The sequence below is a fragment of the Schistocerca americana genome, chromosome 4 (assembly GCF_021461395.2).
Source record: "Schistocerca americana isolate TAMUIC-IGC-003095 chromosome 4, iqSchAmer2.1, whole genome shotgun sequence".
Taxonomy (NCBI): Eukaryota; Metazoa; Arthropoda; class Insecta; order Orthoptera; family Acrididae; genus Schistocerca; species Schistocerca americana.
Genome location: NC_060122.1, coordinates 433516961 through 433541027, shown reverse-complemented (window position 1 = coordinate 433541027; position 24067 = coordinate 433516961). Strand labels below are relative to the sequence as shown.

Sequence of the window (24067 nt, the reverse complement as noted above, 5' to 3'; positions counted from 1 at the left end):
TAATTATCTGGTGTTGTGACTTCTCCGTATACAATAACATCGTCTGTCAAAAGCGTTACGAAGCTCCTGATGTTTTCCGATTGCTGGTTTCTGTATATTGTGAAAAGTAATGGTCCTATTACAATCTATTGTGGTATGCCCAAAGTTGAAGATTCCTCTCTGCTGAGAATGACATGCTGTGTTCTATTTGTTAGAAACTCTTCAGTCCAGTCACACAACAAGTCCGAAATTCCGTAACCTATTACTTTGTCAACTTTTATCAACATTTTAACGTTCTATGCAGTATTCACCATTCGACTATAAGGCTCACTGTTTTTAGATGCAATGGAAACTTTGGTTGATGTAAACACGTCCTAGTCATTACTATGAACACCATTGTTGTGATACATTTTAACAAATGTTCCTGGAACATATTGAAATGCTAGGTCGTTTTCCTTTTATATCCTTAACGTCGCGCCAAGTATATGTTTATACCACGTAACTGTGATGATTATCTTTCAGTAGTAGTTTTGTTTCTTTGTTGTGGATGAATATGGATGAAAGCAAGGGAAATGCAGAATTCCAGCGATGGCACATTGCGTTGTGTACTCTAGTTGATTAACACCGAATGTACCTCCAGATTTTTGCTGTCATTCAATATAACACAGTGTATGCATTTCTGACAGTTACTGTGTTTAACCAGTGCATGTCCGCTTCAGGGCAGTTTTCCTGCAGCAGCTGACACATTCTTCAGTCCAGCCTGCGAACAACACTCGCCAGTTGTCCACGCTCACTGCGAGTGTAGAATTAATCGCGGTCTTATTGTTACTCCATTTCAGTGCACGTCTTCTTACAGTATACTATCTGCTTCATCTACGACTGCTACAGGCCCTACTAAGACTCTTCATTCCATTGTATATTCACTACGGTGATTTGACGTTCACTGCTGGACAAACGTCTTTTCAGAACTATTCCATATATTACGGTTCTAAATGAAATGTAGCCATGTCGCTTGTGCATGTTTTCTGATGGCATCCACCAATTAGGCCGTCGTCACGGTTTTTTCATATCTCTTGGAGTATAGCAAGGAACCTTATTTGCTTTACCAAAAACACTCCAGTCCATGTTAGCTCTTGAGTTTGCTTCTTTTTCCTGCCCATCTAGCCGTTGTCCTCAACTGCCCTAAAAAAAATCATGTGTTTGTTCAAAGACTTCATGTTAATTTGTATTATTTTATTTTCGGTAAGTTCATTGTACATTATTTTTTTCTTGCTTTAACTGATTTTCAAGTCTACTTTCAAGATTGCTTTATTAAGCTATTCTGTCACTGAAGTTTGTTTCCACTAGAAGCAAAACCAACAATGTCGTCAAAGAAACGATTTTTTTACATATGTTCAATTAACAAGCAGTCCTTTTTCGTTTTTCCAGTTTAACCGGAATACGCTCCGTAGGAGTAATCATAAAAGTTATGTTCATGCTAAATTTTCTCGTTCAGTTTTGAATTTCTCACTGTTCCTGTTAAGTTTCTTGCTATTATAGCTCCATCAAGCCGTTGTTCCTGAAGAGGTGTTGGCACAAATTTTATTGAAACCGAGTGAAAAGCGTTCATTCGAGCTAATTGCTCCATTCATTAATGGCGTTCACTTCTTAGTGATGACACACTGCGCTGCATGCTCTTCCAAAGCCAGTCTTTCTTCATCACCCGGTTGAAACCTAATGTTTTGAATGTTGAGATTTCAACACTCTTCTACTTGTCTAAGTCACAGAGAAAATTAGATCAAAATATGCTATGGATGCTATTCAAAATGCTTTCCAGGGACTCTGACAGTGCTATAGTTATAATAACGTACTTGAAGATAGAATTTTGCAAAATTATCGTTGAAAATGGCCACGTAGGTGCATTTCTTGCTCTCTCGGTAGAGAATTGTGGTGAACCGAACACCAACAACCATATTTCGGAGACTGTTCGTGGATATTTTGTGAGTATTTTGGTATAAGTGGTTCACTACAGAGTAATAGTGTAATAATGACGTATTCGGTTTGCCAAAAGAACGACTTTTGGTACTGCGAAAATCCTTCATAGTAGTGAGAAAGAAATTGTTGTTGTGGTCCTCAGCCCGAAGACTGGTTTCAAGCACTCCACGGTACTGTAGCCTGTGCAAACCTCTTCATCTTCGAATGACTGCTACAATCTACATCTATTTGAACCTCTTGACTGTATTCGTCTCTTGGTTCCCTCTGCAAATTTCACTCCCGTACACTTCCCTCCAATACTGAACTGACGATTCCTTGATGTCTCAGAATATGACCTGTCAACCGAAGGTTTCTTTTTGTCAGGTTATGCCAAAAAAAATTTTCTGGTCAAAACATTAGTTACGCTCTCTACCCTCTAATCTTCAGCATTATTTTGTAGCCCAACATTTCAAAAGCTTCTATTCTTTTCTCGTCTGAATTCTTATCGTCCACGTTTCACTTCTGTTCATGATTACACATCAGATAAATGCCTCCAGAAAAAACTTACCAGCACTTAAATTTACATCCGCCGTTAACAAGTTTCTCTTCTTCAGAAAAGCTTTTCTTGCCATTGCTTAGCTACATTTCGTATCCTCTGTAGTTCAGCCATCATCAGTTATTTTACTCCCATACAGAAAAACTCATCTACTACCTTTAGTCCCTCGTTTCATAATCTAATTCCGTCAGCATTCGATTACATCGCATTACACTTGTTATGCTTCCGTCAATGTCGTCAATATCCATCTCATATCCTCCTTTCGTGGCGATGACCATTCTGTTCAGCTGCTCTTCCGATATACAGGAGGATTCAGCTGCCCCTACCGCTGGGTGTTATGCTACCCACAACGCTTTCAAATACCACGTGCAAATTTTCATATTCTCTCACTCACTACATGCAAACTGTTAGCCCCATAGAAAAAATGTTCATTTTTTCTGTAGGACTAGTAGGTTATGCAAGGTGAGTGAGAGGATATCAAAATCTCGCACATGGTTTTTGAAGGAGTTGCGGGCTGCATAACACACAGAGGTAAGGGCAGCTCAGTCACCGTGTATTACATCCAAAATGTACTACTCACTCCGTCTTCAGGCCGCGAGTGGCCTACCAGGACCATCCGACCGCCGTGTCATCCTCAGCGGAGGATGCGAATAGGAGGGGTGTAGGGTCAGCACACCGCTCTCCCAGTCGTTATGATGGTATTCTTGACCGAAGCCGCTACTATTCGGTCGAGTAGCTCCTCAATTGGCATCACGAGGCTGAGTGCACCCCGAAAAATCGCAACAGCGCATGGCGGCCTGGATGGTCACCCATCCAAGTGCCGACCACGCCCGACAGCGCTTAACTTCGGTGATCTCACGGGAACCGGTGTAGCCACTGCGGCAAGGCAAAATGTACTACACAAAACAAGAAGTAATGCAGCAACCCTCAGACGTAACATGAACACCTTTTTCACAGTGTGTTACATATGTTTTGTCAGTGTGCAGTGTAGTAAACGATAAGTGTAGAACTGTTCTCTTACATGTATTGTTCAAATTACGGACCACCATCATAAGGCCGGTAGTGCAGCAACTGTTAAATAAATAGTATGCTAAGATGTTAGTAGTTCTAGTCATAACCTACTGGTGAGTAAAATGTTCCTAAACAACCTCCGAAATTTCATCGTTGAAGTTCGAGTTCACCTTGTAACGTCTGGGATTCCATTAGGACCTTTTTGTCTCCCTATCTCTCGGTTCCCACTTTGACGTGGAAAATTCACGAGGAACACGTGTCCGCAGGTGTTCTTCGACGGCTACAGCGCGCGTTGCTCGGCCACCGGCAACCCCTTGGAGTGCACATCCGGAGAGATCGCAGACGACTGCGGCAAGCGCTACATCAGCGCGCGGCCGACCAACGTGATCCCGCTCAGCCGCGGCTACCTGCGCCTCAACTCGTCCAACCCACTCGACTACCCCATCCTGCAGCCCAACTACCTGCAGGAGGACCAGGACGTCCAGGTGCTCGTCGACGGCATCAAGATCGTCATCAGGATGACCGAGACTGAAGCCCTCCAGCAGTGGGGATTCCAGATCAACGATCTGCCCGTCGACGGCTGCGAGGACCTCGAATTCGGTTCTGACAGGTAACAGTGGCATCACAACAACAGCTATTGTGATTCTTGACAACTATATCCAGGTTGTTAGAACCGAAGCAACTCTCGATTCCTGAAGGCTGGTCTGGCAGCTAACATCTGCGAGAACAGAGTGTGATGTTAGTCCTTGCGTGATTACTTCTGACGTTTCAATGAGAGAAACAGAATTATTTGGGTAGTTATTTTGAGCTCCTGTTGTGGCTAATTTGTCTTTAGTGTAATCCGTGTCTTGACAGTGGAAAGGTAGAGAAAAACCCATCTAAAAGTATTTATCGACTGTGTGTCGAGCATCTTTCTCTTCTAAGTATTCAGTTTCACGCCTATTTTGGTCATTCCCGTGTGTTCCTGTCTTGTACCAACATTGTTGTTGTTGTGGTCGTCAGTCTGAAGACTGATTTGATACAAGTCTCCATGCTACTCTATTCTGTGCAAGCATCTTCATCGCCGAACAACTCCTGCAACTCCTTCTGAATCTGCTTGCTGTATTCAACTCCTGTCTTCCTCTAATATTTTTACTCCTGCCCCCTACGTGACCACGTTTTCGTTCAATACTAAACTGGTGATCCCTTGACATCTCAGAAAGTGTCCTACCACCGACCTCTTAGTAAGGTTGTGCACAAATTTCTTTTCTCCTCAGTTCTATTCAGTACCTCCTCATTAGTTATGTGTTCAAGACATCTAATCTTCAGCATTCTTCTGTAGCACCACGTGTCAAAAGACTATTCTTTTATTGTCAACTGTTTAGAGTCCGTGTTTCACTACCATACATGGCTACTCTCCGTACAAATACTTTTAGAGGAGACTTCCTAACCCTTAAATCTGTATTCGATGTTAACAAATTTTTCTTCTTCACAAACGCTTTTCCCGCCATTGCCAATCTACGTTTTATATCCTCTCCACTTCGGCCATAAACAGTAATATTGCAGCCCAGATAGCAAAACTCATCTACTACTTTAACTGTCTCGTTTCCTAATACAATTCCCTCAGCATCACCTGAGGTAATTCTACTACGTTAAGCTAATCTTTTTTTTTTTTTTTTGCTTTTTGTTGATGTTCATCTTATATTTTCCTTTTAAAACACTGTACACTTCGTTCAACTGCTCCTCCAAGTCCATTGTTGTCTCTGGTAGAAATACAATGTCGTCGGCAAACCTCAAAGTTTGCCTTTTGAGAGGAAGTCGAATTGATGTTTTCCTTGCATACAATTCCCTTCGCAATGTTCGTTCGAAAACTGGTTGTGATGGCCCTGAATTCGTTGATAACAGCAACTATGAGGTCCTTTTACATAAAAGTCAACATTTACAAAAAACAGAAATTTGAGGAAACTCATTTTATTGAACTTCTTGAACACTGCACATTGCTTATGTTTTACAAAATTATATTTCACAGATAGACTCTAGATACGTAGTACAACGGAGGAAAAACATTTCTATGAGCTTTCAGTCGAAAATAAAAAAATATGTAAAAATCACGGACTTTTTCCAAAACTGAAACATACAAATTAATTATTTTGTAGCACTAATGTTCTATTTTATTTCAACCTTCTTCACAAATAGTAATTTACCTGCATTTTTTTCATTAAGGTACTGTACTCCATTATTTTCATTGTCGTGTTCATCACGACATTCTAGAGCTTTTCTATAGAACTCTCGGGCTTCTCCTAAAAATATACCAAACAATCCCTTTAGTTTCTTTACATCGTCAGCTTTTTTGACATTCACATGCTTTCAAGATTTTATGAAAGGAGATTGATCGACGTCCTTCAAACCACGTTATTTTCTGAACTTCCAGCAATGATCGGAGAGGAAAAGTTCGTTGTTTCAACTTTGCATATGACACTGGGCTTTTTTCTTTTAAATAAATAAGAATTAGAATTGTAGCTTCTCTTTTATTAAACTGTTAAGTGGTCTTTAAATCGTACACAGGCCACTTCTCACCCAGAACCATACGGGTACTACGGTTGCTCATGATAGTGTGATGGAAATGTTATGGTTTTAACTTTTCTCAATTCCTTTTTTTACGGTATCAAATATTCTTGCTGTGGACACAAGTGACCACTGACTGGGGAGTAGGGTAGTGAGATACTTTGTCGAAAACTAACAATAAACGTCTGCCATAAGCAGTAGATCACATTTGGCAAAACTAGTTTTTACAGGTACCGAGTTTAAAACAATTTCACAGTTTTGTGTGGAAGATGAAACAGATGAATAGTAAGTTCTAACAAAATCCGTGTACTGCAATAGATTTATCTCATTTAGAAGTTTAGAAATAAGTGTGTAACTCATTTTTGCAAATTTTATATTTGTTGAATTTGTTTGGTTTAAACCCGACGATCATTGACGATGCGTGACACTCGTGCCCGCTAACTGTTTTTTTACTACCACCGCCTTATATATGTGTGAATGGGAGACCATTTCTTGTAAACATATTGTTCGGCCCGCGGTCGGTGATACACGAACAAGTCGGGCGGCTGCGCTGAGTGTGTGGTCACGGTCACGTTCAAAGACGACAATTCCTGTCATTATTCCACATCCATCTTACTGCACGGATTCCATACAACCAACTAGCACATACATACCACTTCTATCTTTGAGTTAGCAGTACACGGTTACACGAACGCCTGGTAGTTGTACAGCAATAACAGTGCTCCAAAGGGACCAGTGTGTTCTTTCAAGGGGCTTCTCTGGGGTGCTTGCCGAACATGTAGTCAATGAACTCAGTCCTGAGCATGAGGCATCGCGTAATGACAAAAAGCTTGGTTTTGACAGCTACTGGGCGTGCGTGGTGAAGCGGGCGACGGGTGCCGAGAACCACCAGGCGGGTACCTGCAAGATGGGCCCCGCGTCCGACCCGCTGGCCGTGGTAGACGAGCGCCTGCGGGTGCACGGCGTCTCCAGCCTGCGCGTCGTCGACGCGTCCATCTTCCCGCGCGTGCCCAACAGCAACCCTACGGCCGCCATCGTGATGGCCGCAGAGAAGCTGGCCGACATGATCAAGGAGGACAACGCGGACACCAGTGGCTCCAGCTCCAGTGGCTCCAGCGGCTCCAACGGCTCCAACGGCTCCAACGGCTCCAGCCAGCCCGTCTGGCCCGGCGTCAGCGACGGTTATGGCGGCTCGGGCAGCAACTGGGGCGGCAGCTCAGGCAGCCACCACGGTGAAGCCTCCCACCACTCGGCACATGACGCTCATCACGACAAGCCCTGGGTGAGAGCCAGACTACGTACTAATTTCCACAGGGAGAATAGCAGATTCTGACTCTTCCTACACCTACACTCATTCTCCTCAGATCTCGAAAACTGCTTTGCAGATTTCACGATTATAAGAATATTCCGATCTAGAATGAGATTTTCACTCTGCAGCGGAGTGTGCGCTGATATGAAACTTAGTGGCAGATTAAAACTGTGTGCCGGACCGAGACTAGAACTCGGGACCTTTGCCTTTCGCGGGCAAGTGCTCTACCAACTGAGCAACCCAAGCACGACTCATGCCCCATCCTCACAGCTTTACTTCTGCTAGTACCTCGTCTCCTACCTTCCAAACTTTACAGAAGCTCTCCTTTCTTCCAGGAGTGCTAGTTCTGAAAAGTTCGCAGAAGAGTTTCTGTGGAGTTTGGAAGGTACGAGACTAGGTACTGGCAGAATTGAAGCTGTGAGGACGGGTCGTGAGTCGTGCTTGGATAGCTCAGTTGGTAGAGCACTTGCCCGTGAAAGGCAAAGGTCCCGAGTTCGAGTCTCGGTCCGGCACACAGTTTTAATCTGCCACTAAGTTTCAATATTTCGATCTGTTATACCGTGGTCTAATACATTTCCTCTGGAAACCCAATGTTTCGTACCCATCTGCGGTGGACATCTTCAAGGGGTTTGCAGTTTCTTTGTGGGTCCGATATACACACTGGCTACTGATTGAAGTAAAATTTCGCTTCCGCGTGCTCCCGTGCATAGCAGTGACGTCACGGTGGGCACCTCCAAAAAATTCATTCGGTAACGGAGAAACAGCCCGGAATATTTAGCAAAGTGTACATGAAATGAATTTCGCAATTTTGAGCAGCATTCCAGTACAGAACACGCATTTCGTGAAGTGCACAATTTCAAGGTTTTTACATAAAGGCCAGTCAATCTTTGTGTAAGACTAATATTTCGTCAAAATCTAACTGGACAGTACAGTAAATTTTAGCAGATAACACTTTCTTCGTACAGAACCTTGTCGTTTCCGAAAAGTGTAAGATTATAACTGCCACTACCCGCTAACTCTATGGTATTTAATTTGTTTGTAAGTTATTTTACTTTTTATTTCGTCGCAATCACACGAGCATTTCGCAATACTGTAACCACTTTCTACGATTCAGCGGTAACCTTTCGGCTAGTGCACGTGCTGCAAACCGTTTCTGTTGCGTTATCAAAATTACTAAGAGAAACAGTAGTAAGTCTACCACTTTATATCCAAGATTGTATATCATTCTGAACAGTAACGGCTTATTACACTTCCACGTGGGGCTCATCCGAAATAACTTTTTAAAAAAATGTTCAAATGTGTGTGAAATCTTATGGGACTTAACTGATAAGGTCATCAGTCCCTAAGCTTACACACTACTTAACCTAAATTATTCTAAGGACAAACACACACACTCATGCCCGAGGGAGAACTCGAACCTCCGCCGGGACCGAAATAACTTTATGATAGGTGTCCTAGAAGAAGGGGTGTGTTTACATAGGCGTAACCCGGTGTATACGGGGTGTTACAAAAACCAGCGGTAAAACTTCAGGAACGTCTTCCTTATATAACAAGAAGAAAAAAAGTCTGATAAACATGGGTCCTAATATACATGTCTCAAGTGACATGAGCACTTCATCTTCGATACTGTGAAACAAATCTCCTCTACCGTTAGCTTATTGCCCTCCATATTTTCGGGGGAGAGAGTATGGACCAGATCAAGAAAAAAGAATCGAATAAACATAGGCTCTAAAATGCATACTTTAAGAGCTATGAGCTCTTGCTGATCTTCGCTGCTGTGAAACACATCTCTTATATAGAACACGTGTTCGTAGTTTTTAAGGTGGGCATTTTAGAGCCCATGTTTACTCGATAGCTTTTTCTTGTTTTTACATGAGGAATCCATTCTTGAAGCTATGTTGTAGATTTTTGAAACACCCAGTATATTGAATGAACACGGATTTTCTTCGGCAGGTGTCGCTGTAGTACTGAATTAAAACGTTTTCGAAAGCGTGAAACTTAAATGCATCTAGTTACCACTGCTCTCCTTCTTAGAATGTTACGTCCGAAGCGGTCAAGTTATGTTTCACGGTGTCTTCGTAATAACTGTTTGAATGAAGAAAGATTAGTATTTATTGGCCTGTAAAAGAAGAGCAAAAGCTCAGATTGGTTAAGTTGCAGAAGGAAATCTAGCTGAGAACTTCGGTCGACGCTTTGACAGATGCCAAATCACTGTGATGTAGTTGCCATTTCTGCGGGAACTTCTCAGAACAGCATCGTTTAGCTGATGTACCATTGCATTCAGTGAATCCACACAAGAGGTGCATAACGACCAACTCTTCATATTGCTGTATATCATTGTTAACATACAACTAACACTGCCGCAAAAAGGAAACCGATACAGAATCGAGCAGTACTGAATAGAAGCTTGAGGGCGAAGAGTGAAGTGGGTATTTCTGTGGTCAGCAGAAAGTACCATGAGCGAATGGGAAAAGGTTGTTTCTAAACGACACACACAGCACATACTGCCCATAATTATACTGTTGTGCAGATATTTTCAGTATAATACAGATACAAAGATAAATGGGCGTAAGAAATAAAAGAAAACGCAATTACTGTGTAATGAGCCACCAGAGACCACGAGTCCCTTCTATCAAAATGCTCATAAAATATCTCTGAACAGCCTCCGAAATGTCGGTGGAAATGAGGTGCATTATGTATAACTATTATGTTAGACGCCAATATGACGGTATCTACAATTCTTTCGTTCTCTCAGGCGTATCGAGAGTTTGTGTACAAATACTTCTATATTTTGACATTTGCTCATTTGAAGACATTACAGCTGCACAATTAATGGACAGTACATAGATTCTGTTCATTAAAGTTAATCCTTTCTTTGAGGAACAGCCGTGCAACGAACGAGTTTGCCAATTATTGACTAGGTACCAAAGCATTTATCGTTGCAACAAGACATTGAAAATAAATATAACAATGTAACACAGATGACCAGGGAAAGCTCTTGAGACAACGCAGTTACTTCGAAGCTATACTTAGACAGAGACAGTGATAGAATGTTTTTCAGGTCTCAGGTCACTACAAAAGAGGTTAACGGTCATGCAGAAACCTATAGACATTTTTGGGTGAATTTGCCCGTCGTCCTTTGAAGCTTTTAAACATAAAATACAATGGATTAGACGACATATTAGAGTTTATTAAAAGTTTCATCCATATTTAATGAGGACATTCACATACCACGGTACTGGAAGGGGTCTCCGTATTGTTATCATTTACTTACAAATGAGCCTTAGAAACTCGAAGTCTTCCGCAAAATAATTATACCCCGTTATTTCATTCACAAGTTGTCTTGGCGTATTCCATAGTTTTGAGATGTATTTCATCCACAATGTACTATCCATCATGCAGTGATAATTTCCGAAGCCTTCTGCAACGACAGCTCCACATGAACTTCACGTTGACACGTGTTGGCGTTTTGTTCCACGTTATGGTTAATAATTCTGCCTTTCTTTTTCCACAGGATGCACATCACTCGTGGCCGTCTCACAGCAGTGCCGGCATCGTCTGGGGATGATACAGCACAACAATAGCTCAACACTAGGCTTGCTACCGTACTGTAACTCGAAGCTATACAAGTTTAAATAAAAGCTAAATATTATGAAAATACGGACATGTTTTGTTTATTCCTTCAACCTCACTTTCGCAAGCAAACAACATCGTTTATCCACTTCGGGCCTTGACTCTATGGTATATAAAAAAAGATGTAAGTGTTAAGATAAAATTTTACTTTTGTTGACTCAGTGTGTGACTCAGTGAGGGTCAGTTTCAGGTTTGCAAGCGGACGAGTAACAAAATTTGTATTCATATCCCGACATCGTGAAATTACATACGAAATGAACATGTCTTACTGCCAGATTGGAAGCATTTCTCTACGGCATAAAACGATGTAAATATCTAGATACGGGTAACTTTGTAGCCTTCATTCCAAAGACAAAATCTGCAGCTTTCTAGGAATAGCTTGATTACATCAATCATCAGAGTTCGATAATTTCTGACTACCGCGGGATTAACTATAGGACAAATTTTCAATAAAATCCTTCTTTTGGCCTTAGTCGAGTTAGGATAAAAAGCAGTAAAGAGCTGATGAAAAGGCATAAGACAGTTTCATTTAAATGCCATGGATACACCACTTGGCTTCCGAAAGATCGTTTTATAATAAGCTGACTCTGAACTGGTGCAGGCATGGGAAAAAACTGGAAAGTGATGAATACACGAGAGGATGATCCAATGTCACAGGATTGTGGCAACACACACATCAAAAAGAGATTTGCATCACCTCGGTTCCGAGAGTTCCGGAACTGTAAAAAAAAAAAATGGAATAGAGACGACATAAACATCATTACCGCCCTTTTTATTGCTCATGAAAACCATACATTGCATGTTATACGACCATACAGCGAGACTTTTAGAGTTGGTGGTCCAGATTGCTGTACACTCCGATAACTCTAATACCCAGTAGCACGTCTTCTTGCATTGATGCATGGCTGTATTCGTCGTGGCATACTATCTATAAGTTCATCAAGGCACTGTTGGTCCAGATTGTCCCATTGCTCAACGGCAGATTCGGCGTAGATCCCTCAGAGTGGTTGGTGGCTCACGTCGTCCATAAACAGCCCTTTTCAATCTATCCCAGGCATGTTCGATAGGGTTCATGTCTGGAGAACATCCTGATCACTCTAGTCGAGCGATGTTGTTATCCTGAAGGAAGTCGTTCACAAGATGTGCACGATGGGGGCGTGAATTGTCATCCATGAAGACGAATTCCTCGCCAATATGCTGCCGATATGGTTGCACTATCGGTCGGAGGATGGCATTCACGTATCGTACAACCGTTTCGGCGCCTTCCATGACCACCAGCGGCGTTCGTCGGCCCCACATAATGCCACCCCAAAACATCAGGGAACCTTCACCTTGCTGCACTCGCTGGACAGTGTGTCTAAGGAATTCAGCCCGACCGGGTTGCCTCCACACACGTCTCCGACGATTGTCTGGTTGAAGGCATACGTGACACTCATCGGTGATGCCAGTCCTGAGCGGTCCATTCGGCATGTTGCTGGGCTGCAAAGATGGACCTCGCCATGGACGTCGTGAGTGAAGTTGCGCATCATGCAGCCTATTGCGCACAGTTTGAGTCGTAACACGACGTCCTATGGCTGCACGAAAAGCAGTCTTCCTCTGAGCCATAATCCGTAGGTAGCGGCCATAAACTGCAATAGTAGCCCTTTGGCTGGCCTGAGCGAGGCATGTCATCGACAGTTCCTGTCTCTCTGCATCTTCTCCATGTTCGAACAACATCGTTATGGTTCACTCCGAGACACTTGGACACTTCCCTTGTTGAGAGCCCTTCCCGGCACAAAGTAACAATGCTGACGCGATCGAACCGCGGTACTGAGCGTCTAGGCATGGTTGAAATACAGACAACACGAGCCGTGACATCTCTGAACTGTCAAAGGGACTGTGTCTGTGATAAAATATCAGCAGTCAACGTCTATCTTCAGAAGTTCTGAGAACCGGGGTGACGCAAAACTTCTTTGGTGTGTGTATATGAAGAGCACTTACATATAATTCGTTATTTTAGAACAGATCTTTCGGTTTATGAGACTATAGTTAATATGAAGTGTAACAGTTGTGCGACATGAACTTCTGAAATTCTGATAATATGTGGAGAACACATATATAAATTGTTATTTTGGAAGAGATGTTTCGGTTTATGAAAAGCTAGTTCATAGGAAATGTAACAGCTGTATGATGTGAACATTTTCGGAAAGAGGAATTTTATTTAGAGTAAGAGAACTAAAGTTTCACATTCTGCGAAATTTCTATTGACCAGTACGCGGGGAGGGGACCAACGAACAATTCAGTTAATTTTTATGCTCTTAGGCAGGTTTTGGTTTTCAAAATCTTATCTGAGAACGCGTTCCTTTTGCAGGAAGAATTTAATTTTATGACGAATTCTTAACCTCCAAGACGGTTTAGGTTTTCAGTAACAGAAGCGGTTTAATTTTAAGATTTATTTTTATGAACGGCCTTGTGGTTAACACTGTGTTTTAAGAGAATTGTGCTATTCCAGCATAATTTTCTTAAAGGAGAAATTTTGGTTTCTAAAGTTTAGTAATCAAGTAGAAATAGCATAAAAAAGTGGGTAAGTGTCCGGACGCAAATGCAAAGCTCCGGGGTTCACCCGTCAGTCGTACGGAGAAGTATCCTGCCGCTCATCGTTTCTTTCACGTCTGGCGGTGATTTGTTGCGCCAAGCTGAATCGTGGTGCGGAGTCTAAGTTAAGTAAACTGTTGTTCTCCTACAAATGGGCTGACAGCTCAGTCCAAAGGTCAAAGGAAGCGGAAGGAAGGCAAGGGTACACCATATCTTGCAATGCACTGCAATGTCCCAATCAACCTCAGAGGCTGAAAACATAGCTGTAGTGGAGATAAGTGCATGTTGCAACATGGATACATTGAAACATTTGCATTTTTTCATGAAGTATCTTATCAGGCGCTGCTATCGTGGGTAGGCATCTTCACTGTGATGATCGGAGTTGGTCGGAGTTGGCGATAGAAGACGATATCTTCTGTGTTCTCTTTCTCTGATCTAAATCGTGATTGGTGAGTAACTGTTTATAGTTTTAAAAACTTTATATGTACATATTGGTGACATAGATTTAATTTCACAAGTGATAAATAGCTCCATTTCGTAATTTAACAATGTAATAACTGATTTATAGAGATTGTCGGCAAGTTTACTTGTGATTTATGTGGTGGGGCAAAGTGGGGCATGTTGCAATACAGTGTTGCAAGTATGCAGCTCTTGGTTAGGTAGACTTTTTATAATTGTTGTGTTGTGTCTAGGAATCCTGCATCACTCGGTTCGCTAGACAAACAAATAAACAACTCGTATTCATGAGTTTTATTACAACAAAACAAATACCAATACTTAACTTTGATTTGAGAATTATTGTACTCCTTTATATACGATCATCCACAAGTGCAATTTCACAGATGTGTAGCAAGCAAAGGACGACATGCAAAATAATCAGTCTTCTTCAGAATAGACAAATACAAGTAACGCTTCTGGTCCTAGTGAGCGCTACTAACAACAGTTTGTAAACTGAACTGCAGTGACTGCTCATCTATAACTGAGTTACGTAGAGATTGATACTGAAGAGGCTATTATGCCTCGGCTAACGAATTGGCTAACGTTGAAGCTGCTACCGAAGAGGGCCGCCACCAGTCGGCTATGTCATCTTGACCTAAGGGGTGCTGGTGTCGCGTTATCGTCCTGGAAGGAGGTCAGTCAGCGTGCAATTGGCTGACGTCTTTTCACATCCTTCTCTTCTCTGTCGTTCCCGACTGGCGTGCCGGCGCTGACTTTTACGCCGTAACATTCCCCCCCCCGCCCCCCTAAGGCGATGGGCCGTCCTCGTATATGGAGCACGACAGCGAGCAACGAGAGGGGGGGCGGGGGAGGAGGGAGAAGCGTGGACACTCTGACGGGCCGGAAACTGTGGCTGCAGAGGACGTCAGATTTCCGGTCGTGCCCCGCCAACCGGCCTTTGCTCTGGTCGAAACGTCCCACGGGAAACGCCCAGAAGACTATGCGCCCTCCTCCTGAGGCCCACACCAAGATGTAGAAGGCGTCGGCCGCTGCGGCGTGGGCGGGTCCACCTCCATGGGTAGGACAAGAGGAGGCGAAAGCTCCGTCTCCGTGGGGTCATCCCGCTGTGTCTAATGACACCCTCTGGCGGCTGCTGTGGCCGCGCTGTGCTCGGGATCCGTGACTCTGGGGGAAGAGATAGAGAGGGATCAGCGTGCACATGACAGTGGCGAATTTGATTACGATGTTGGCCCTACAATCCGTCTGGGCGTGAAATGAGATACATGCGTGCGCCAAGACGATGAAGGAGCTCGTCTCACGCCCACCGTCTGCTGCCGCTAAAATCCCTGTAAAAGACAATATTATGCAGGGTGAAGCGATACTTGCGGCCGTCCTTCAGCGCCGGATGATGAGGAGGGTGAAGCAGGTAGAGCAGTGTTCGATGGCAGCGGCCTTGAAGCAATTCCGTCGGCGATGGTCCATCTCGTGGATGCGAACGATAGGAGGTGAGAAACAGTTGCAATGCTTATCCCTGTGTGTCGGTGCGAAGTCTGGCCATCTGCTGCTTGAAGGTTCTGACAAAATGTTCCGTTACGCGGTGTGACTGGGAATGGGACGGTGCACTAGTTAGACGCCTTATGCCATTGCCATCACACAATGTTTCAAATTCATTTTGTAGTATCATTGCCACAGATACTACTACAACGCCGCGCCAACACAAGGTTGGCAGCCCGTCGTCTGCCGAGCATAGTGCACTCTATAGAGGGCTGTGCAGGTCGACGGAACTGGAGTGTGCCTCGTTCACTTCTTAGCTAGATTTCAACCTAGGCAGATGCACTTTCATAATCAGCCCTCAGCCAGCTCTGTAATGTTTTCATTGATTCTCTGAGGAGGGCCCATCAGGCTTAGTCCCTGAGAATATGTTGTATTAGTTCATGGTATTCCATGTTACGAGACTGTCAGTTCACAGCCGCAGCTGCAGTCCTACAAACTACTGAAGATAAGTAATTTCATGTGTTTCTTGAATAATAATCCTTCTCTCTAACAGTGTGCCGTACCGCATATTATTGAAACCTGGACTCCTTCAGCTCCTATCAACTCGGCCTCCTACTTATTTGCATTTAGTAACGAGCTGAAAACACCCACGCGTTTTGTGCCTCTAAACAGTGAGACCAATACATTCGACGTGAACTTAGGGCCATTCTCCTACACTATGACTTCAGGCACACCTTCAAGGCAATAATAGAGGACAACACCTGAACTTTGCTACATGACGTTGTCGGGTTCATTGGCACAGTAAAAGGAAATTTGCTAAAAGAGTGTATCACAATCAGCCAACGGTTGTTCCAAAAAGGAAACGCAAAGTCTATGTCCACACGTTGCCATGGTGATTGCGACTTAAACCAAGAAGAGAATTTTTGTGGTAGAGCGGACTGATTTTCCGCACATGCGTGACACTGTGACGTCATCTGTTTTATTTGGGTGTCCATACCCCGCCAAGTACAGTGTCGATGCGCTAACTGTTTCGTTCGAACAGTCTCCCAGTGTCCTTGGTGAAGTAACTGCAACACTTCTTTTTGGAAAGCTTTGGGGACTAACGCACGTGACTGTCCTCTGTCAGTATGAACAGGAATCACTCATTGCTGTATAGCGAGGCTAAGCCAAAGTGCAAAGTATCGGCGCACTACGGAGTTCTGTATGCTATGTAACGAACAAAACCAAGATGTGCGAATGTATCTTAGCAAAATATTCAAATATGAATCAGCTGCTGTGGCCTGTGCTATTTTCCTATAGTTCAGAGGAAAGGTTTGAAGCAACTGAGAACGTGAGCATCGATGTGACAATAAGATGCAGCAGAAGCGTCAAAGTCTGTATCAGGGCCAATCGGAAGACGTGAAAGTGAGTCCGCGTTACCATGTTGAGCTGTCGAACGATACACAATCTCGTACTGGTATTGAGACAACAACAAAGTCAATTTTTTGCAATTTTTGGGCAGTCCGTACAGGAACAGGAAGTGGCCTGTGATCCTTCAGTAAGTAGAATTTTCTGCCATACAAATAGTGGTGGAATTTGCTGACACCATACACAATAGCCAATGCCTCTTTCTCTATTTGCGAATAGTTACACTGAGCTTTGGACAACACTTTTGATGCGACAGCAATAGGCCTTCCTTTATCAACAAATCTGTGCGATTCCGTAAGAGGAAGCGTCAACTTGCGACACAACTGGTTTGTCAGGATCAAAGTGAACCAAGCATCGGTCACTGAGCAAGCTTTTGAAAAGCTTCTTGGCACTCATATGTCCAAACAAAGGGGACGTTCTTGCGACGCAAGCGATACAGTCGAGCTGCGATTTTTGCAGCATTCTACATGAACTGAATATAATAGTTCATTTTCCCTAAGACTGACTGCAATTCTGTGACATTGCGAGGCACTGCAAGGTCACCTATGGCTAACAAATGTGACTGAAGAGTATGTACATCTTGACTGTTTATGACATGAGCAACGTACTGCAACTCAGGTTAAAAAAAATCACACTTGTCGAGTTTACACTTTAGTCATGCATCAAATAAAACGCGAGAAAAAGCACGCAAATTTGCAATGTATTCTTCAGGTGTACGACCTGCTATGACGATATCGTCCAAATAGTTTGAAGGGTTTGGTACTTGAGCAGTCAGCTGTTCCATATACCGTTGGAAAATGGCAGATGGAGAAGCGCTGTCAAAAGGCAAATGCAAATATTTAAAGAAGCCCAAATGAGTGTTCACAACACACACGGTTTGAGATTCTTCATCCAGTAGTATCAGAAGATACACGTCGTGGAAATCAGTTTTTGAAAAGTTGCAACCAGCGCCTAATCTATCCACGAGATACTCTGCGCGTGGCAATGGATAAGTATCAATCACAGTTTGTGGGTTGACTGTAAACGTAAAGTGAACACAGAGGCGAATGCGACCTGGAGGTTTGGGGATCAAAACCAGTGGACTTGTCCATTGACTGGCTTGCATGGGCGCAATAGCTCCGCTATATCGCGATTCTTTAAGTTCAGCAGCCACATTGTCCTATAATGCAATGGGAAGAGTTCTGGCCCAGCAAAATTTCGGCTGAGCATTGTCTTCCATAATAATATGTGCAACAAAATTGTTAGTCTGCCTTGACCTTCAGAAAAGAATTCAGGGAATTATTTCAGCAAGCTACCTACATTGTCTTTTGTATTGAATGCAGTCACTGATAACACATTGTCCTGAATTTGAAAGCCAAACAAATCAAACGAATCAAGGCGAAATATATTCTCACAATCGCATGATTGTAGCACAGTGAAAGTCACAGTTCTAGTATGTGAGCGATACATGATAGGCAAAGTACATTTTCCGAGAATGGGAATGTCTTGGCCATTACAAGCCGTCAGGTGCGCTCTAGTTTTAGACAGGAATAGGGAGCCTAACAGTTCATATGTGTTACGATTAAGCAATGTAACAGAGGCACCCGTTTCCCACTCAAATTTCACACCTTTTCCCACCAAGATGCAAATGAACAGAAAGTTTGTTGGACTGGCGTAGCACTGAAGAAACTGTTTGCTTGCTAGTTTTTCTAATGCCTGCAGCAGGCTCTGAATACACTGCCTATCATTACATGGGCCTTGTGACTAGATTTTTGTGAGAGGGTGGAATTCTTAAGTTTGATCCGTTGCAAATATACGGATTGTACGTGACCTTTCTTGCCACAAGCGTAACACTGTGCTTGTCTGGACGGGCGATCTTGGTGTTTGTGCCGTGAATAGCACTGAGGGCATGACTTAATTCTGTTCACTGATGTAGCCGCCTGTTTAGAGAACTGCTTATGCTGCTTGGTGCGTGCATGATGTTGCTGCTCACTGGGGCGTGCGAGAGCAAGGGACGATTCAACCCGACAAACTGGTGGCTGCTCAAATGTATCCGCCGCTACGGCGCCTAAATCATACTGATCTAGAATTTGCACTATGTAATGATATGATGGATCTGACTATTTAAAAATCCGTTCTCTAAGTTTGACATCAGTTACATTGTACACGATTGCATCACGCAACATAACATCTGAATATAAAGCACCACAAGCACATTTGAATTTGCATTTCTTGGTCATACCCTGCAAATCTGTTACCCACTCGCGATAAGTTTGTTTTGACCTTTACTTGCAATGAAAGAATTGGTACCTAACTGCCACCACATTCAGTTGTTGGTCATAATTGTTAGTTAGATGGTTCAAATGGCTCTGAGCACTATGGGACTTAACATCTGAGGTCATCAGTCCCCTAGAACTTAGAGCTACTTAAACCTAACTAACCTAAGGATATCACACACATACATGCCCGAGGCAGGATTCGAACCAGCGACCGTAGCAGTAGTTAGAGAACATACAATCTGATCACAGGAAAGCACACACAGAGAGGCGTTTGGGAACAGTTTCTGAATGAGGCAAAAGACTGCACTTCCTACAATTGACAAAAAGTAATGTAGTTTTACAGTACCTGATAGTTTGTGAGAACGATGTGGGCTTAATACTGTTGCAATCACTCAAGCCATTCATCTTCTTTTTTGTAAACTGGCGAAAAGGCGGCACAGCAGTTGGAACTACAGTTATTGCGTGTTGGTTGGGTGGTCGCACTGCATTTGTTGCTTGGTTAGTCAGTAACTGCTGTACCGTGATTAGAAGGGTTGCAATCTACTGTGTCTTAAACTGAAACATCTGTGTGAGCTGCGTTGCATCTATCGCTGGCAGCTGAGGCACCTGAGGAGAGGGTAGGAGAGGTGAGTTGCTCGTTTTGGAATAAGCAAATGAAATAAACAGGCAATGCAAGCGAGAAAAAGAAGCATGCAAGCAAAGAAAATTTCTGCAGCGCCCACCTGAAAAAACTGAGTAGAAAAAACATTATAAGACACACTGTTAAAACATGTAAACACACCCCTGCAAAGAAAGACAAGATAGTATTAAGGTGCCCACAAAACAAAACAGAGACAATCTGTAGTCTGGATTCGAATTGTTAACAGGTTGTCGCTATGTTATTGCTACTATGTCATCGGCACTATGTTATTTGTACATGTTGTTGTGTCTAGGAATCCTGCATACTCGTTACGCTAGACAAACAATCTAACAACTCGTATTAATGAGTTTTATTACGACAAAACATATACCAATACTTAACTTTAATCTGAGATTTCTTGTACTCCTTCATACATGATCGCCGGTCGGGGTGGGAGAGAGGTTCTAGGCGCTTCAGTCTGGAACCGCGCGACCGCTACGGTCGCAGGTTCGAATCCTGCCTCGGGCATGGATGTGTGTGATGTCCTTAGGTTAGTTAGGTTTAAGTAGTTCTAAGTTCTAGGGGACTGATGACCACTGCAGTTAAGTCCCATAGTGCTCAGAGCCATTTGAACCATTTACACATGATCATCCACAAGTGCAATTACACAGATGTGGCGCAAACAAAGGACGACATACAAAATAATCAGTCTTCTTCAGTATAGACAAACGCAAGTAACACTTCTGGTCCTAGCGACCACCACTAACAACAGTCTGTCAACTGTACTGCAGTGATTGCTGATCTCTGAGCTACGTCGAGATTTCTAATGAAGAGGCTACAGTGCGTCAGCTAACGGAAGTGGCTAACGTTGAAGCTGCTATCGAAGTGGGCTCCACCAGTCGGGCGCGGCGCTTATGTTGCCTTCACCTAGGTGCCGCTGCTGTCGCGTTGTCGAACTGGAAGGAGGTCGGTCAGTGTGCGATTGGCTGACCTCTTTTCACATCCATCTCTTCTCTGTCGTTCCCGACTGGCGTGCAGGCACTGACTTTACGCAGTGACATGTTGGATAATGTAATGCTTTTATTTTCCTTCTTCTTGTCTTTTGCATTTACTCAGTCTCAGTTTTTACTTTCGCATAAAAATGCAACAGGTTTATTCCCATTTCACCCTGACAAATTTCAAGAAAGTAATGTTTCTACACCTTTTGTGACTGATGGACCCGTTCCAGAAGAAACACTTTCAGATGGTTAAGTCCGAGAATGTGGCGAATGCAGTTAACGCTGTTCCAGAAACTTCATCAAATAAACATTTTTCGCCTGAACAGATACACCTTCTCCCTAAAGCTGGACCAAGAAAAGAGAGCAGCTGTGGAAAAAAGATGAGGACGTGTGCTATCTTACAGGCTCTAGAAAAAGAAAGCGTGGAGAGAAATGATAAGAATGCAAAGGAAGATAAGGAAAGAAGGGAGGCACAACTAGCAGCAAAAGGAAATTGAAATCCATTCATCTTATAAAGAAGAAGAGTAAAATTATTGTTTGATCTGCGGGGATGTTTATAGAGGCGAATGGGCGCAGTTTGCTAAATGCAAATTATAGTCTCATTGGTCATCTGCAAATAATGATCCGTTATACGTGTGCGCAGACTGTGGGCACAATGACGACTAAATAACAGTAAATTCTTCATTTGTGTGGCCAAGTGGCCGTAGTTGCTTTACAATTCTTGAGGGTATTTTTGGTCCGCGTTGCAACTACAAAAATGCGTGATTTTTCCACCAGACACGTTTCTATTTATTGAATAAAGCATCATCAGTGATCTGTAATTAAGTTTTTACATTTTGATTTGATTTTAGTTCGAAAAACATTTCGTTAAGAATATTTGTACTTACGGCGATTTTCGCTTGATTTCTCGATTACATCGGGAAATGCCGTCTGCTAGCACATCGTTGTTTTTCTGCGTTAGGCACTGCTAATTTTAGTCTCATTTTTAGTTGTTTTGCAACACTACGGATTTCTTATGTTTTTCACAACACACTTTTGTGCACACCACTGTATTCTGTTAGTTTTAGTACTTTTAATGGTGTGGTGCGGCTTGTGTTTTGTAGTGTTGCCAACATAATCTTTCCACTGCTTTATCTTTGAGCTAAAACCGTTTATTTTTTGTTATTAAATTATTGTATGTGTGTAATTCTATTTCATTATGTTTCTGAGTATTTTTATACTGTGTAAGAATAGGGAGGGCATTGTTATGGAGGGAATTTTTTTCTATGTTGTGGAGGGAGAAACCATGATGGATGGATATAAAGGTATAGCAGTGTGATGGAGTGTGATTTAGAGGAGAAGGTGAGGAGCAAGAAGTGAAATGAAACTATGAGGGGGGCGGGGGAAGAGGCTGTGGGAAAGTGGGAAAAAACATAAAAAAAACATATGCAATTCATAGTGCTACAGAATAACTAACAATTAGACCAAAATTATCAGTTTCTAACGCAGAAAAACAACGATGTGGTAGCGGACGGCATTTCCCGATCCAAGCGAGAAATCAAGCGAAGATCGCCGTAAGTACAAATCAACATTTTCTTAATGAACTGTTTTTCGATCTAGAATCAAATCAAAATGTAAAAACTTAATTACAGACCACTGACAATGCTTTACCTCAATAAAGCGAAACACGTCTGGTGAAAAAATCACACATTTTTGTAGTTGCAACGACAGAACAAAAATACCCTCAAACAATGAACGCGCTTCGGACATGTCAGGCATTTCGAATTGAGTAGGTTATGTTCAGTGAAATTTTGGTATGTTGCAACAATCTCTGTTTGTGGGGTAAATCGAAACACATGTCAACCTCTCTTCTATATTTTATTGTAGCCATTCTAATGATTGAATCGGACATTTTAATTGTGATTTCTGTTTGTAAAATTATGCAATTTCTGAATATCATTTTCAGATTTAACCAGTTTAAAATAAAAAATTATAATAAAAATTAAAAACTGTTTTGCTACAACGTGCCCCTCACTGCCCGTGCTGCGCAGCATAGCTCACTTCTGCAGTGCACATAATACTGAAGCAATGAGAGCTACGAGATGGACTCAGCCCTTTTGTAGAACCAATTATCACCTGCGACAGTTAACATTAATGTCAAAGTTCTGTCTACTCATTTATATGTGTCATTCATATTATCAGGATACACACAGCGTCATTAACGTGAACGGAATACAGAACAATCAATAAGCGACTGTTGGGGACACTCTTAATTTCTCCCATCAATTTGCAGCGGGCAGTACTTAAAAGGTTTCAGTTTATTCTGAAGTATATTTTTGATTGATCCAAAAGACCAGCTGAATGAGATTCTTCAGTTACGTTTCGATACCTGCTGTACGTCGATCACCGATGGCGGGGATCTAAGTAGAAGGGGTCGTGGGTATCATGATCCCTTCCAAATAACATTTTGCTAACTTCGTTGGACAGTGGATACTTTATAGTTCCTCTCCTTGCTTGTGAATCGGTTCGAGGCATGACAGTGCGCAGAAAACTTTCCACCCAGGTGCTGAACAACAAATCTGGCATTGCTCATGAGTGCATTCGTCGAACCGGCAGACACCATAAAGACGAATAAGGCAATACAGAGGGGAAACGAGACTCCACCAACAAAAACACAGGACGGTGGAAACGACTAAAAACAAAAAAAGAAAAGATAGCATTCGCCTCATTCACATGCTGGTGTAGCCATTGTATGCTGCAGAACTGGGCTCATAATCACGGTGGTAAACAAAACTGATGATGCCGTGTGCACATACCGATTTTGTACAGTGCAAATTAGCAAATTATGAGTGTTGGGGAGAGCACGGGACTAGAGCAGTCCGCGCAGCTGCAGTGGCCATAATACCATGGTGGTCTAGTGGGTGCCGGCACGGTAGCTCAGTGTGTTTGCTCAGACGGTTAGTTCCCCTCTGTAATAAAAAAAACTGGGTGAATGGATCAACGATGAGCTTGAACGGTTATCATGGGACGTGCGCGTCGAAGGAATGCAATGAACCAGTGAGGGTTAGTTCCCTTCTGTAATAAAAAAGGTGAGTGAACGGATCAACGATGGACTTGAGCGGTTATCATGGGACGTCCGCCTCGAAAAAAATGCAATGAACCAGTGAGGGTTGGTTCCCCTCTGTAATATAAAGAAAAGAGTGAACGTGTAATTTTTCCTCCTATCTACGTAATTCTGTAGCTCTCAATTCGTTCGAGCAATCAATCATTCATGATAGGAAACACAGTCATAGCTCAGTCACTCAAAATGATTCT

The 24067-nt window shown here is 42.8% G+C and overlaps 1 protein-coding gene and 1 non-coding gene across 2 annotated transcripts in view; both read left to right on the top strand.

Annotated features, from left to right (window-relative positions):
* Positions 1-11012, top strand: part of LOC124613956 (glucose dehydrogenase [FAD, quinone]-like) — a 39476-nt gene extending 28464 nt beyond the window's left edge. The window contains exons 6-8 of the mRNA XM_047142734.1: positions 3766-4109; positions 6887-7325; positions 10867-11012. Coding sequence (XP_046998690.1) covers positions 3766-4109; positions 6887-7325; positions 10867-10920 — 837 coding nt within the window. The 3' untranslated portion in view covers positions 10921-11012. The remainder of the gene's footprint in view (positions 1-3765; positions 4110-6886; positions 7326-10866) is intronic.
* On the top strand, positions 7791-7865 carry Trnas-uga. Its single transcript has one exon. It is a non-coding gene; the product is annotated as a tRNA-Ser (tRNA).
* Positions 11013-24067: the final 13055 nt, after the last annotated feature.